The 17440-nt window shown below is 40.2% G+C and overlaps 1 protein-coding gene across 1 annotated transcript in view; it reads left to right on the top strand.

Annotated features, from left to right (window-relative positions):
- Positions 1 to 17440, top strand: part of grik4 (glutamate receptor, ionotropic, kainate 4) — a 198448-nt gene that overhangs the window by 141442 nt on the left and 39566 nt on the right. The window contains exon 10 of the mRNA XM_088011928.1: positions 12916 to 13023. Coding sequence (XP_087868054.1) covers positions 12916 to 13023 — 108 coding nt within the window. The remainder of the gene's footprint in view (positions 1 to 12915; positions 13024 to 17440) is intronic.

The following is a 17440-nucleotide window of genomic DNA, read 5'->3' as shown; positions in this document are numbered from 1 at the left end:
AGGAGATGTTTTTCCCTGTTACATCTGGACTGAAACAAAGTATTGGAAAAATGGAAACATCATTCCAACAGTTAAACATGGTGGAAGTTTTTCTTTCATGATTAATTAAATGCAATCTGCATACAGAGTAAAAAAAATAAAATAAATAAGTGTTTATTCAGCTTAAAGCAGCTCAAATCATTCTTGGTTTAGCTGCAGAATTCATTGAAATTTGACTTGGTATAAAGCCCAAAAACGTACCTTTCAGCAGGACATTTTCAGCATGTTTTTGTTGACAATGAGCTCATGCAACCATGACTGTATTGTTTCATCAGTGATTATAAGCTTCCCCTATACAGAAACAAAGAGTAATGAGTTAGAGGAAATGTGTAGTTTATAGCTCCACATGCACTAAAGCCACTGACTTATGATTGAAATGGCATTCATTCAAAGCAATCAGATTTTACCTCAAACTTTGCCAGTTTTAGAGGTTTGTTTTCAGTGATTTTGCTCAACAACATGACTGCACAAATTATGCATATGAAATATATTTCTGTAAGAAAATGTTCAGTTGCTAGAGCCCATACTGTTGCAAACGTAAAAAAAAAAAAAAAAAAGACAAATCCAAAGGTTTGACGAGAGCCTGAGCTCTACAATACTCAGGTCTCTTATAAAGGAATGTCATCTACCTGCCTTCAGGGGAGAAGAATATGTGACGACATAAATTGTTTTTATTTTCCACTGTGCAGTGCAGCTGTTTTATTTGAATCATGCATAAAATTGTCCCTGAAAAGTTGCAACGCCCGTTTGTGGATCACAATGAGGGGCTGCAAATTTGCTGGAAAGAAGTTTCATATTTCAATTTCGGTTCATCCATTCGCTTTATCTGTATCCCAGAAAATAATACAGAAAATCACATCAGAGCTGAACATCATGGTGTTTTTTTTTGTTTTTTTTTCTGTCGTCTCATTTCCACAGGTTGCGCGTGCCTGTTTGTTAAAGCTTGTGTGTGTTTGTGTGTGGTTCATTTTTCGGGCCACTGGAACTGTGGCATGTCGCTTGCAGCGTGTCAGACCACGTTAAGTTTTGAAACTCAGCCATTAAACACACTTTCTCTCTTTTATTTCCACGCAGTGATTATATTGTGAGGTCTGAAGGCGCTCCTCTGCTTTTCTGAGAACTGTAAGCTGTGAAGATTGTGCACAGACCCTCAAATTAAACGTGCGAATTCAATATAATAATAAAAAAAAGAAATCCATTCTTTGTTTTTTATACTTCTGATCAGTCCTTGCTTTTTTATGCTGCTTTAAATTTTGTGGTGAATCTGATGCTCTGTGTTCCCTGTAGATGGGTTTTATTTTTTCCATCATATCACCATGTCAACCTTGTTTAGTAGAAATATCTCATGTAGGCGGCTGTTGTATGAAGTTTATTCAGAATTTAAAAGCTCTCTCTCTGAAGCCTGCATCAGTCGGACACAAAACTGTAGATTGGTTTATGAACGTCTCTGTCGCTGCCGGTTTACTGCATGCGTAGCTGTCTCTGTTATTAGCTAAATGTCCTGAGTGGTGCAGACAGCCCCGAAGGTCACAGAAGCTATGAATTCTGGAAGAAGAAAAAAAACACAACTTGTCTGCAAGCAAAAGACTCCAGTCACTTTTATTAGACTTCCTCTCATCTCTTTTTAATTTAATTTGCCCAAATATGTATGAAGACTGATCACGAGCCACGAATCCAATCCACTATGTAGCATTTGATGATTAGAACGTCTGGCCTGGTTTTTGTTTTATTCATTTTTTTAAGATCTGTCTACCATGTGCATTTGTGGACTTTATGAACTAATTATGTCTGCCTTGGTTTTTATTTACGCTCAGACTGAAATGCAGATAAACATGGATTTGCCTTCAGGGGCGCAGCAGCTACTATCACTGTCAAGTTTGCAGATCAAATGATTTGACTTGAGCTTTTTTATTTTACTTCCGAAATATTTCCTAAACTTTTGTGTGCCTGTAAAAGATAATAAAAAACTACTTGGAGAGAGCATTGCAGCTAGCTGCTGCCAATCAAATACATTTGATTTTTATCAGTCATTAGCCATTGTGACAACGTCTTTGAAACTAGCAAAGTTTTAGATTGTGTCAGTAGGGAAAGACGTCAATTTGGCTTTAGGGCTCATTTTCAAACAAAATTTAATTCATCATCCTACAGGCAGAAAGATCATTCACTTTTCCCAGTCTGTAGGGAGCTTCCTGGCCAAAATGAACATAAAATGACAGTGAAACGCCGTCAGAACCGCAAACCAAACCAGTATGGCTTGTTTGGAAACCTAATTTTTAAAAAAATAAATGTGGCAGGAAAACATGAGTTTCCAAAGTTGCATCTAAAAGACCCACGACACATCTGAAACGATGTCTTTTGCACAAATTGAACCAAAGTAAAGTTGGCCATAATCCACAGACACGTGTTTGGAAAACACTAAGCTGTTCGCCAAACAAATTAAACGCGTCCGTTCACTGCCTCTTCTGCTCGTCTGAGTTACGATGTCACATGAGCCTCGTCGCCTTCTCCAAGGTTCGCATATTTAACTTTAACAAGTCAAATAAGAGATCAATCCAGCCCCTTCAAATCATCAGCCCTCCTAAAGATATCCCCCTGTGGTGAATCTACAAATGCATATTGAAATCCATATTGAATCTGTCAGAGCTCAGACTCACATCCACAGTCTGCACCGGTATCCTTTCTGTGCGTCTCATTTTCTCCTTTGTTTGGTCTCTCAGAGACTAGCAGTCCCCTCTCCTCTTTTGTTTTTCTCGCTTTGCACTTTGCAGGCTGGAGATGGGGAATAGATCAAAAGCAGAATGGATGAGCTGTTTTGCCAGATCCCCCAGTCTTAAAGGATTTCAAGGCTGGGTGAGGCTGTGAATGTGTTCCTTGGCTGCGTGTGCGTGCGTGCGTGCGTATGCGTGTGTGTGTGTGTGTGTGTGTGTGTGTGGGTGTGTGTGTGTGTGTGTGGGTGTGTGTGTGTGTGTGTGTGTGTAATATGTATGTACATGCAAATTTATGTGTATCTGCCTGAGAGCCTCTGTTCCTTTGTGCCTACAAGTTTGCCTCTAAGTCTTAGTTTTTATCAGTCAGCACTGTGCACCCTCGAATGCCTTCCAAGACTCACCATGCGCCATATTTTAGCTGTCGAAGTAGCAAAGAGGATTTGTAACCCTATAGGCATTGTTTCATTTGCTGCTACTTCTAGGCATTATCTGCTCTCCAAAAATCTGCACAATTCCTAAAAAATATTCGTGTTTTCTATTTAAAGGCAGTTTATATTTACTGATCAACTGATTGCTTAAATTTACCGATGGGAAATACAATGTTTTGGCTTGATGTGCAGTACTCATCTTAAATCGTTACAATCTTAACAAAACATTTGCTGGGCTCACATGCGACTCTCTTGTTAATTTTCTAGATTAAACCATTAGCCAACACTGCTAGCTATTAGCCAGGACAGTTGGACGATAAGTTCAGGTTCCAACGTTTTTTTTTAGGGAGTGCAAATTGTGTTAAAGTTTTGGTAAGCTGTTGCTCAGTGCTGTTGTTAAGCAAAAACTAACTCCTGTTGCAGCTCTAACTCTCCAGAAGAAGAAAAACGTTTCTGCTCATGCAGCTCTCGGTGGCTCCTCGGCGCGTTCTCGTTTTGAAGCTTTGGAGTCCAGAACCGATGGCAGAAATACAGGCTGGTGTTGTTTACGTTTCAAACTTTTTAAATGGTTTCCCCATCATTCTACGTGACTGACTTGCAATCTGCAGATCCAAGAGCTGTGACTAAGTCAAATAGAAAATATCAGGTTCAGCTGAAGTCTACACAGCAGCATTGTGCCCAAGTCCCAGCCATCATGAATGCACAAAGGTGTGATGAGTTGCTAACTTTCTTTTAACCTGTTTCTAAGTCTTAGGTACAGAAACAAACCTGCCCTGAAAGGCGCAGACCTTTTTATCCCTTTGCAGTTAATAATCTGCAATATAGAACTGAATCAACATCTGACGTCTCTCTGTTTCTTTCCACTGTTATCTGTGATGTGTAAGGCCAGGTCAGAGGTTATGAAGATACCCCTGTGTAATAACTTTTCAGCAGCTTTATTATCAGCCTGTGAATTTTTAGCTTTAGTCTTGACCTCCTGTTTGATAGCTACAACTATCTCAAAACGGCTTAATAAATTAACAATAAAAACCACTGGCAGACAAAGTGAGTAAATCTTTTAATTCTTGTTGCATTCACTTCATAACTTATCTTAATGTTTTTTTTGTTGTTTTTTTTTCCAGTCAGAGCAGGGATCCCATTGGCAGAGAGAATGCCTAATGTCACTGGACTCTACCAGCTGAGTCAAAATGAGAAAATCTTACCTGATTTATGTGTATTTCTTTAATGTGCCAGTAGTATAAATGTAAACTACCATCTGTGCTGCTGAGAACAGTCGGACCGAGCCAACTTCCATGACGCGAGCAAAACCTGGCCAAATCTAAATCCATCTGCTACAGCTGGACATCTTTATTCTTTAATGAACAGTATAAAAACACTCAAACATGGATTTGGTTTCTACAGAGAAGGTAACAGATTTGTTTAATGCAGCAGGTCTAAATGCTCTTTAGCCAGATCAGGTTCAAATTAAGAACTGAGGTAAAAACAGAGTTTTTAATTGACCAAGTAGTTAACCGGGTGAGTTTGAAGCCAGTGGTCTGCACTGAGACCTGGATCCAGCAGGAGCCAAAACAAACTCTTACATACATGCTGCAGATGTGAGTCGGTCCAATTACGGCAGCCATATGGAGATGAGTTCAGTAACTGCAGGTGGGCGGAAGATTTATCCCAGTTTTACCCCGTGTACAAACAAACGTAAAGACTCCCACGGAAATATATTTCAATTGTTATTATGAATGCTATTACCATCAGTTGTCACCACAACTAAGAAAAATTTATGATTTTTTGTCACTATTTGATATGTGATATTCTAATATAAAATGTTGCTTCTCATTAGCTGTAAGCAGAAAATCATCATAATTCATGTCAGTCTGTGTGGATGTATGAGTCTGACCTTGCAAACATGATTTAGTGGAAATGACTGAGCTTTTTAATATTCTGATCTATTGAATATCACTGCACAACTCTGAAATTTTAGGAGTGTGTTACTCAAGTGGAGCATCAAAAGCTGCCAGCATCACAGATTCTGCATCAGTTTTTGGGTTGCACTTTGCAAAACAGACTTAAAATGGACGAGAAAACATTTCAGTATTGCAAAATCTCATTACATTACCATGTATTCTGACTGTTTTGTACAACGCCGAGGCTTCTTCTTTATGTATTTAAAATTTGATGAAGTTTATCATCTCTTTTTGGAGCTAATTTTATCTTCCTACTACTCCAAACTGCCCTCTCTACACGATCTGCTGCAGGGTACCGCCCCGAGCAAGATGTTTTACTGGAAGTATGTTGAAAAGACAACTTACCGGTAACTTCTGTCAACATATGGATGCGAAATAAATGGTGAAACCAGTGAAGAAGTCTACTGGTATCTAAGGTTAAAAAGTTGTTTGGACTGATCAAACGGGCAACTCAAGCTTGACAAAATATTAAATGACAGGAGCAAATTCCAACAAACATCTTTTTTGGTGTTTGGTGGGGAAGTGTTCAGACTGATGTCAAATAGCGTTCTGCAATCTGATGGAGGGAGAAATAAGAAAACACTCCCATGCAGCATTGTAAATTCAAACAGATTGCTGCTGCTTCCACAATTTCAAATGTCTTTTATCATTAAGACTTCTGCACAGTCGACGAGTCCCTGTTTGGACATAGACTGGCATCATTAAAACACACGACCCTTGTAATGCTATTCTGAGAACAGCTTTGTTGCCGTCAGTGGTCTGTGTGTGTGGTCACACACACTGGTCCGAATCAAGCTGATTGTGAAGCCTTACAGATGTTTTCAGAAACTGTTTGGACCACGCAGTCCATCTCTATGCAAGTGATGAGCAGGGACTGTTACTGCCAGGGCAGCCATTGTTTGTCATGTTTTCTGCTGGGAATGCAACACTTGACGCGCCGCTTTGAAATCCTCCTCTGCAAGCCGGAAGACCTTTCCCTCAACTCAGAGCTGATGTTTCATGACAGACGTCGACTATCGCCATCGTTCGCCATAATGTCAAGTAATGATCAAACTCACTTGCCTTGTTATTAGAGCTGCACACGTCACAGATGTGTTGTTGTTGTTGTTGTAATATCGATCTGTGTGTTATTGTGACAAAGTACTATCATGCTTTTACTAGGACCTAAATTTAGGCAGGAGGCAGGCAAGTTCGATTCAAAGTGGATGTTTAACGATATTAAAGGTGGACATAAAACAAAGGTCGAAAAAAATCACAGGGAAGGAGACGGAGATGGCAAGAATAGGATCTGAAAATGACCCAGGGAGCATTTGTAGATGGAGAGGGAGGGATTTCAAGTAGCAGAAAAGGTGAGTGAAAGGAAGAAAGAGCAGGAATCAGAAGAATGAAAAAAATATATACTAAAACCTACCAAAACCGAGAGGAATTCATGCTTTACACACCAACTAGACATTAAGCTTGTTAACTGGGTCTCAATGCCATATATCAACAGACCTAAAACAAAAGCAAGGGCCTAAAGAGAGCTTAAAGGGAGTTGGTCACATTTAATGACAGATGAGAAAGAAAGAATTAAGGGAAACATGTATTTACTGCTGCTGGTCCAAGAAGCAGTCAGATAATTTAGCGAGGTTACATAGAGTGGAACGGGGGACAATCTAGACCAGCCCTTGAATTACGACCTCTGGAGTTTCTTCCTGTTGGTCGGCAGCAGAGTCACGACTATGCGCTCTCCTCAGTCCCTCTCGCTGTAATGGCCGGTCTTTTCCACCTACGCCACCACCTGTGTTTGTGTAGCTCCCGAAGTTTCCCCACAGCGTCGCCCTGATTAGTCTCATCGCTGCTGGCGATGAGTCACAGCAGAGAGCGTTTCTGCTAAAAAGTTAGCCCTTCATCCCACTCACTGCGCCGTAGAGAAAACGTTCGCAGCAGCAGCTGCACACACACTGTGGTTCACTTGAAAAATCCTCTCACTCTGAGGGAAAGCGAGTCTTGTTTTCCTTGGTTAGATGTTCGTTAAACTGGTGGTGACTGGCGCACGTTGTCTTCACGCACATGAGGCCGCCATGACACAAGTGAGAGTTTTTCCTCAGAGGCTGGTGAGGCTACTTTACTTCAGCTGCGCAGACAGCAGCCACCCAAGCGTTAAGCCGCCGCATATTTCCGTCTCGACTCGAACTCATTTACGTCCCTGTGACACCTGAATGCCTTGGCTTCACTGTAAGTGGGGCGTGTGACATTATGCTCGATAATGGTAGCTGTTGCTTTCCCCACGTATGATGGATGCGCCTGTCACAGTACAATGCTGCTACACCGTATTGGATACAATGTTTGTCTGACAGACGGAAAAAAGAAAAAATCAGCCAATCCTGACGCTTCAGTGGTCAACCGCCTTAATCTTTTCCTCATGCTGTAATTCCGGTTGCAGAATGAACCCGGGGTAATCCCTCACAGGGCGCCGTTCCACTTGTTGTCACTCTCGCCGTCTCACTTGCTGTCTCTTTCTGTTTCTTGTGCATGTGTCTTCTCCTTGCACGTATTTCCCATCCGCATTGCCCACAAGCTTTCTCTCTCTGTTGTTCTGCTGCTTTCTTTTGTTCTCTCCGCCCTATGTTCTGTCCATCTGACTGACTGCTCCATATAGTTTGTCATTGATTTGCTTTCCATTTGCCAGCCTCACCACACCTACTCAGTGTGTGACTGACGTTCATCTTGCATCCATCTGCTCCTCTTTTCTTTTTGGTTGTGCTCCTCTGTTTTCTTTCCCCTCTTAAAAAGTCTGTTTCTCCGGAGACCAAATGGTTCTAAACTCTGGGCTGAATCGGGCTCCTCAATGCACAGTAATTGTCTTTTCTCTGCAGAAGATAACACTGCCTTGTTTTTGTTTGTTTTTTTCAAAGAGATTTTAACGTTTAAGCACTTTGTGTAGTGGCAAGTTATGTCCTCACTCCTAAGGCATCGCTTAATACCTTGTTGTCAACCTCAGCTTTCAAACGAATGAGCACATTTGCTGAGATTGAGACTGTCTAGCCGCATTAAACATATAAAAAAAAATAAAAGGATTTATTAAAAGCCAAACATCAATCTTTTCTTGACAACACAATAGCTAGTTTATGTGCCTTCAGCTTAATTGTGGTTTTTATGTCCGATCAAGGCAGGCATGTTTTTCCTGTGTAGATAACGGCCTCATTTTTAAATGTGGCTTTAGATCTGGGGAGTGACAACCTTTCGCAGCCTTTAATTGTGTCGTGGACATGGCGCACTTACACAGGATATTTATTATTTTTGCAGTTTCTTCTTGTTTTTGTGGTTGTTCCGTTTGGGTTTTTGAAACCTCCTAAACAGTTAAATATCTATCAAATGTATTTTTTAAGTCTTTTGTATGAGTAGCCTTGGAAAAAAAGCAAAAAAAACAAAAAAACATTTGGTATGTGACAAAATATGAGTACAGCAAAGTCAACACAGCTGCTTTGAAAGCTTCCTGCCACATGCCTCCTTGTAATTTAAACCTGGCCTTGAGAAACTGACACAGAGTGATTCTGCTCTGACATAAGTGTTCCTACTGATGCAGCTCGGTGACGCAGTATGCGCATCGATTGAATGGAAAAGGACTAATCACGCTCCAACCCAAACAGACTCACCTCCACCAACCTTCTCGCCTGCTCTCTTTGAGCATCTGCCGCTTGCGTCAGAGACACTACAGGCTTTTACTCAGCTGCAGCGTTTGACGCCCCGGTGAAAACGGTTCTCTGTTTGAAAGTACGCAGCTTCCTCTCTGTGTGACAGAAGCAGGAGTCAAATAGAGCCTCTGCTGGAGCTGTGATTGTAATAACCTTTGTTTCATGGGATGGTTTGTTGTTTCTGCCTCGCCGAGATTGATGTGGCACACTAGGATTCGCTTCACGTTACAAGTTACACAGTCTGCACCATTACTGCTGAGTGTGCTTCAAAGACAATGACAGAAGATTACAGATGTTTCATCTGAGCCGTTTGATTAATGGCAGACTGTGCGGCTCACTGATAAATGTTTCATCAGCTTAATTAGCGTTTTATAGTTTGTCAGTTCAGCTTTTAGACTACTCGCTGTCATCCTTTCATCATATTTGTGCTCCAATATGTAGTGATTATCCGCACACTTTATTGCTGTTTGATTCATAAACAACGAGACGCCTCAGCACAAAGACGCAAAAAGTATTACGGCCCCATAAACTTTTTCTCATTTTCCCACAATGTAAGCACCATTAAATGCTCTTAAAAATTAACATCTAACAAGTACATACTGATTCCCCCTTTAATCTGATGATGATACATAAAAAGAGTTCTCCTTTGCCGTTCAACAATCTGAGGTTTGTTAGAGAGCATCGGTGAGCAAACAGCATCATGAAGATCAAGGAACCCAGCAAACATGGCAGGGAGAACATGTTAGATACATTTAAAATAGGGTTAAAGTAGTCTCATATAAAATATCACAAAGTTTGAACTCTGCATGGAGCCTGTTACGTCCATCATCTGAAAATGTTGCATATCACCAACATTTTCAGATATGCGTTGCATATCACCAACGCACTGATATGATCGGTGTTAATCAGAGAAACAGCCAAGAGGCCCATGATGACTCTGGAGGAGCTACAATCCCAAGTTCAGGCAGGAAAAACACTCAGGAGGGCGATACATGTTATTGGTCGTAAGTTTGCTACAACCCTGTAGGGCATACAGCAAACAGGTGGAGTGGTAAATGGCCTGTACCTGCGTAGCACTTTATCCAGTCCAGAGGACGCCAAAGCGCTTTCATTCATTCACCCATTCACTCACTGCAGTCACAGTTTACCGTCAAACTCCTACCTCCTCCTCCACTGTCGCCACTAGAAGAAGAATCAAAACAAACTTTGATTTCTGTCCCAAGAAGTACCATCCATCCACCTGAAGACATGGCTGTAGAGTATCATGTTGTGGAGATGTCGGAAAACTGTTCCAAGGTAGTGGAAATTTTGCAGGAGCTGAGACAAACAGCCAGATGAAAGCTTAATTGCATATTAGAATAGCCCAGTCAAAGCCCAGACTTCAACCCAAAGCAATAATTTGTGGCACAACTTAAAAATTGTTGTGCACAGACATTTTTCATCCAACTTGCCTGATGTTCAGCTGTCTTGCAAAAGAAAAAATGGAGGAACAAATTTAGTGTTGAGATGTGAAAAGCTGATAGAAATACTCAAACAGATTTGCAGCTGTAATCACAGGAGAAGCTCTGAATACATCCTGCTGCTCTTGTTCTTTCAGCTCCCTGTGTTTTCACGTCATTTTCGACTTTTAATTGCATGTCTCTTATTTTTCACTTCTTCTCTTGCTATAACATGAATTGTCCTTCGGGGACACAAATAAAGCTGAATCTAAATATCAAATTAAATCTTAAATTAAAATTTTATGCTGTTCCATCACTTTAAGTTTGAGGTCTTGATGCGCCAAAATGTGAAAGTTTTTTCTTTTTTTCAGGATATTCACTTTCTTGCAAGCCACTGCTTTTTGCATGATGCTTTGATTCAAAGTAATGGTTAAAGTATGAAAAGTTTCCAGTCTTTGGGAAACAACTTTTCTTCGCCGAAGCATCTGAAGAACATTAGATCTCTTATTAATGCGCATCTCGAACAAGGGTGACGAGCGGGCTACCATGGGGTCAGCTCTCTCTCCCTCATCGCTCTGACTCTCCACCCACTCGTCTCTGGCTGGAGTCGAGGTGCCACCTCATCCCATTAGCCTCTCAGTCACCCTCATGCTCAGGCTTTCATGTCACCTGCAGCGCCAAGCCAAGCTAAAGACTCCCCACCTCCCACCACCTCCGCAGGCTCTGGCAGCTGATTGTGTACACTGATTGTGCAACGGCATATTTCACTGGCCGCTTTTTTTGACCATACTGCGGTATATACGCTCACATTTTCTCACTCCCCGGCCTCCTCTCTCTCATTCCCACTCCTTCTCTTTCTCTCTCTTTGCCTCTTGAGGCAATCAGTGGCAGGGTGTGCAAAGAGTTGAGGGAGGTTTGAGGAGCGGTGTAGTCTGTTTGTGTGAGCAAGGTGCTGTTTTTTTCCCCCCAACGAGTGCACCACAGGAAATGGAAGGCAGGATCTTTTTGATCATGCTCTCTCAAAGGAAATCTTTGATTCTGGGAGCTGTCTCTTGCTCCCCCCCAACCCCCTCTTTTTCCTCCTTTTGATATCGCTCACATCAGAATTCATCATCAGCGTTGGAAAAGTGGTTAAATGGCGTCCAAATCCAACGCGGATCAACATGAATGGGCCGAAATCTCCCGGCACTTTCAGCAGTTTAGCCGTGAAACAAACTGTGACCATGTTTTTTAATAACACTTCAATCATTGGTGGTTTAACACCGTCTCTGGCCCGACTCCAGACACTGAAACTTTCTAAGTAAATGGGGAAGCGGTCTCGTGAATCAAGAGTAACTGATACCATCTTCAAGTCTAATATAGATAATATGTTTTATGTTCATTATCTTCACTTATTCATAAACTTCGAGCGTTGATTATTATGATAAACGTTTTCTTTTTAATTATGAAAAGCAGAGACAAAGGTGTGTTTTTTTTATTTATTTATTTTTTTTAAGCTGTTGGTAGATTATAGACAATATGTTTTTTTATGTTATGTTCTGAAAAGTGCTGCATTTTGGGGGTTTTATGGCAATAACTTCCACAGTAATAGTAAGGATTATTGCATTTCACAAAGTTTGAAGATAGTCTTTACAGATTGACTTTTGACTGGAGATTTAAAAAAAAATGTTCCACAAAACCAAAATAAAAATAAAATAAAATTCACACGTTTAAATGCTTTGTTGGTCTTTTGTTTGTCTTTGGGTAAAAACTCCAGTGACAGTTTCAGTTTCTGTAAGCAACAGATACTGAACTTGCATGTTTCTGCACCAGCTGCATAAATAATTATAGTATGTAATGCTTACAGAACCCTAACACTTCATCGTATGAACTATTACGAAAGTTACAAGTGAATTTTAAATCACCCTACTTTGCATCCATCGTACTTGGAAACAAACCATGTGCAGAAATGGCATCTATCTGTCAATACAGATCAGATCAAAGCTTTTAAAAAGTTGTCTTTTTTTTGTACACCATGACTGTAAATCTGTAACAGATTTGCATGAAAAATTATTCTTAAAATTAAAATCTTTGAAAAGATCAAGTAAAATCTAAGTAAATAAAACAAAAACAAAAAAATAGACATACACATAAAAGCTGCATGGCTTAAAGTATGTTGGATTTATAAGCCTGAGCTGCGTAAATGAATGAAACGGGAGATGTGAATGACAGACAGAGCCGGGAATGCGAGTTAAGACGCTCTGTGAGGTAGAGGTGTTAAGTTCCACTCGAGCTGTGCAGAGAGTCTGGCTCTGCACCGCAGGATTTGCGGGTAATTGCTTTAATGAATGCATTCTGTTGCCTCTGATTGAACACATGCCCTGTGCACATGCCTCCATGAGCCAGGCACGTTATTTTTATTTCCTCCGGCGTTTCTTTCCGAGTTTCCCTGACGCCTCACCTCACGCCGCAGAGATCTCCCGCCTTGTCTGAAGGTCACACCGATTCTCCGATAGTGAGAAGGGAGAAAATTAAGCGCAGATTGTTTGTGTTGGCCTTTCCCAGCTGATGGACTTGGTGACTGATTCTCTGTTTTTATGTGTGCGTGCATGTGTGTGTGTGCGTGTGTGTGTGTGTGTGTGCGTGTGCGTGTGTGTGTGTGCGTGCGTGTGTGTGTCGCTTTGTAGATTGGCCTGTGGCACTCTGAAGATGGACTGTCCATGGAGAGAACTCTTCCATCAATCAACGTGACAGACACCCTCTTCAACACAACTCTTACAATCACAACAATACTGGTAAGGGCCCGTATGCACGGGCAGAGTGACACACATGCACCGGTTGTTCGTGTCTTTTCTGTTTGCCCAAGTCCCTGGCTGTTCTGCATGTGGCTGACATCCTGCTGTCGACAGAATATTACCATATCAAAAACCCATTTTGTGTTTTCAGATCCAAACTCAGCCCTCCTGGGATCAGAGGAACTGTGGCTGCTCTATTGTTTGTAACTCGAGTACCTTAGATGAGGCTGTATCACAGTGTGTCGGCAGAAGCTAATAATTTACCACGTCAACCATCTTCAGCCTTTGTTGGGAGTCGCTTTGTGCCTCTGTCTCTTTGACATTACGTCTCGTGTTTAATATTTATGCAATTTCACTTCGGTTTATGTCTTCGGTATTGAGTGAATTTCTTCAAATTTATTTTCGGCAGTTTTGCATTTGGTGTGAGTTAATTTTCACTAGATAGAAGGATATGAACTACCATTGAAAGTATTTTTTTAATCAGCTTCACACAACAGTGCACATCAAAAAGGAACTTCACTCATTATATCTTCTTTACAAGTTCTTGCAATTTTCTAAATGATTCCCCCGTGAGTGTAAATCCGGAACAATTTACCAATTTTCCTGCGAAGATTAAGCTTTTTATTACCTCGTTTCTAAAATAAATTTGGATAATGTGAAACATAGCAATAAAACAAGAAACGTTCAGCTTGCAGGAGCTAAGTTTGAAATGACAAAGACAACATATGAAATACTGGCACTTACATGCTGTTTTTTGGTAAGTATGCACATTCCAGGTCCGTTTTTGGAATAGTAGCCCTTATTGCTGCAGCTTTTCCCCCCATTTTTATTTATTTATTTGTGTGAAAACTGAAGAGCTGTAGGCTACCTCATCTGCATGTTTTATTTTATCGTGCACCAAATGTTTTCAGCGACTGTTGGATTTTTCCAGTTGTAAAATGTGTTAAATGTAGCTTGGTATTGTCATTCAGGATATCTGAAGAATAAAAAAAAATTACATATGTTGCTCCCAAACCTGTATATATTCCAACATTAATGGCAGCTTCACTGAGGTGAAAGCTATGCAAACCTTGTACACTCTTGCTCCATCACTGATTCTTACTGTTGACTACTTGCCAGATGGTCTCCCTCGTCTTTTGCCTGGAGGATGTTCATGTTTTTCCCACATCTGTGATTTCCAAAAAGTTTCAAGTTTAGATTTTTTTTTGTTTGTCACACCACAGAGCAGCTTTCCTCTTTAGATTAGTTTCATTTGAAGTGGCCTCAGCTCCAAAGAAAAAATTGCAAACGTTTAAGTGGTGATCATAGTTATCCAGTTTTTTTTGTTTGTTTTTTTTTTCCCTAACACATAGATGATGGTTCATCACTATGCTTCAGAGTAGAAAAAAAACTTTGGGCAGTTTTAAACCAATTTTATTCAGTCTCCTTTGACGTTGTCTCTGCTTTCCATGCCAATAATTTGACCCATGTTTAAAAAAAATCCAACCTCTTTTCCACAACTAGGATGTGGCAGTTTAAGAAACGAGACGTTTCTCATTGCATCAGTTGGGAATAAATAACTTGTTGCCAAGTGGAAGACCATTTCATTCAGTAACTATCCAATAGGAATCTCATACCAGGCAATGCATCTCATTGTGATGAAACCTTTCGATAATGGTACTTTTAATGAATGCATTGACAACCACTGCGCTAAAGAATTTACATTTCTAATTCAAAATTTCCAGATTATTTCCAGTTTTATGTATTGGCATTATAAAACTCTAACCCAATGCATTTACAGAGAGAGTCGGCAGAGGCAAAGTCTGTAGCACGAGGAAGATGATCAAGAAAAGAAATAGTTATGGTAAAACCTGGAACAGTTTAAGCGCTAAAGAGCTGATCGGGAAGAGAAAAAGAAAAGCAGGCAAGAAGGTGGTGGATATTGTAACTTTACAGGAATTGAGAGAAAAGCAGGAGTTACAGCAGGGCCGGTTGAATAGGCAGATAAGTCACGCCTGGAGACATGTATGAAATAGGCTAAACTACAGAGTGCATGTTGGCATGACATTTAACATGTAACCTTTTGTCTGTTCATATTTTTAAACCCAAATGTCTCTAGTGGGGTAGCAAAAATCCTGCCATTTTTCTTTCTTTCTGCCTTAATCCCTTTGGGAGTCAAACTGTATAAAGTTTTGACCTTTTTTCATGACTTTTTTTTTTTTTTCAGTTCACTGTACTGAACTGAAAAACTGTTCAGGTGTCCTGGCATTTCTGTTAATCCTTTCCTCAAGTGGTTGTTGATTAAACAACTTAGCTTCAAGCTTCTTGCAGCTTTTTTATTGAGCTTTCTGACACAATAAAAACAAACATGTAAATGAGTGTCTACAGCTTTGGATTAATACCTTTTTCTTTGTCAAGTTAGAATCTGGTCAGAGGCACAAAACGCTCTAGGACAGGTTTTCTTAAGGAATCACTTTTTGTCTGACTGATTCTTTTTACTGTTGACTTGAATTGTTGCCCAGCTGCCCTGGGAAGGTAAGAGCCAGGTGATGAGCAGTGTCTGACTTCACTAAATATTGGTTCAAGGAGTTCAAGTCAAGAAGATCCATGACCATATGGCTATTCTACCAAAAAAGGAAAAAAACTGTTTGGTGGAAAGTGTTGACAATGATTTACCTTCTAAATGGTTCTTCTGTCTTTGAAGCTCCACCTACGTGAGTGTTGAGTGTTTGGTTGCCTCTTTTACCAAAGCCGTTCTTCACTGATCACTGTGTAGTCGAGCAGTCAGGTTTACAGAAGGTTTGGTTGTCACAAACCTTTCCAGGGCGTTCATTACTGCCTAAAAAGGTTTCTTTATGTTTCAGAGACTTGTGCTTTGACACGATATAGTTTTGAAGGTCAACAGCCCATTAATTTGATTACCTGATTTCTGTTCCTTAGACACGTCTGTTCGCTTCTGAATTATGAAACTTAATTTACTCTCTAGGTGGTAGAAATGTCAAGTTTTATGTTAAATTTTCAAAAATGTCAACTAAACTTTTTGTTTTATTATTCACTTTAGTGAATGGAAATAATAACCCAATTTTAGCATAGCTTTGTGAGAAATGTGGAGAAAATGAAATACTTACCAGATGCTTCTGTCTAAAGACCTCAACAAACTTTGTGTTTTGGCTTTAGGCAATAAGCAAAAAAAAGGATTTTTGGATTTTACTAATGACTTTTTAAGACAAAAAGGTGCTGTAATCAGGTAACATTAGAACTAATCGGTGTGGCCATTAAAGGAAACATCACATGGGGCATAAACCCATTATCCCACCGAGAGGTTTCATCATTACTAGTCTCATGGTGTTTTGGTGGCTGGACAGAACTGAAGAAATGATGGATGGTGTTTGCAACACTTCAAAAGATACAAATTATTCTCCTAAACATGTTTGTTGTGGTTGAAATGCCTTAAAAGGCTTCAGGGTTGTTCAGATTCAGATCACCGAGAAGAAGAAATGTTGAACTTAAATGAAAAACTTTCAACAAAATATACTTGCAGCATTTGCCTCCTCATAGAGCTCTATTTTCCATTTTAGTTTTTGTTTCACATACAGGAATATATTTAAAAAAACATATAAAAACATGTAAAGTTGCTTTCAAGTGATGATTTTATTCATTAATGGAGAAAAACTGTTCATCTGGCCCCATGTGAAACAGTAATCCTCCCCCCAACACTTCTTTGAAATTGAACTCTGCTGTCAAAAAATGTGGTTAATTAAATACTCATTTTCAGGGCACAAAAATGTGATTACTGCTATACATTGTGTAATCAATAAATCACATAAACAGACCCAGTCTGACAACACAAAGTACAATAAGATCCCAATCTAAAGAAACTTGAGAACAGATTACTGTATTTTCCGGACTATACAGCGCACCTCACTATAAGACGCACTCAAAGCTTTTGTTAAAAAAAGAAACAAACAAAACAACACCTGGAAACGTACATATATAAGCCGCACTGGGCTACGCTGGTGTCTCCGCCACTCTCTGTTTTCCACAAGGACTTAATAAATCTGCTATTAAGGATGCAGCCCTGCGTCTCCAACGCTGAACCATGGATATGTTCACGCCGATCTTACAGGCAGCGGTTATCGATCTGTACTGCCAGATCGATAACCTTCAGCTTAACGCGGCATCATATGAACTTCTTCGTGTTGTTTCCATGATGAGGGGGTATGAGTTTGAAGAAATTTCTCCGTCATGCCTGCTGCTAGCATGTGTTTGTCCTAAATGAAAAGTAGCACTTTCTTCTTTGATTTCCAATTTTGACTTGCAATGAGTCCCTTCCTGCTAAAGCGCCCCCTGGTGGTTGAAGAAAAATACACAGACTGCTGCCTCAGCCTTACCTGATGTAAAGTTACAGTCTGTGACCAATATGGCGATTGATAAAAAG

Source organism: Poecilia mexicana, unplaced genomic scaffold (genome assembly GCF_051168715.1).
Source record: "Poecilia mexicana isolate PSO_F unplaced genomic scaffold, ASM5116871v1 scaffold_13, whole genome shotgun sequence".
NCBI lineage: Eukaryota > Metazoa > Chordata > Actinopteri > Cyprinodontiformes > Poeciliidae > Poecilia > Poecilia mexicana.
The sequence above is the reverse complement of the archived record's forward strand: the minus strand, read 5'-3'. Positions and strand labels throughout refer to the sequence as shown.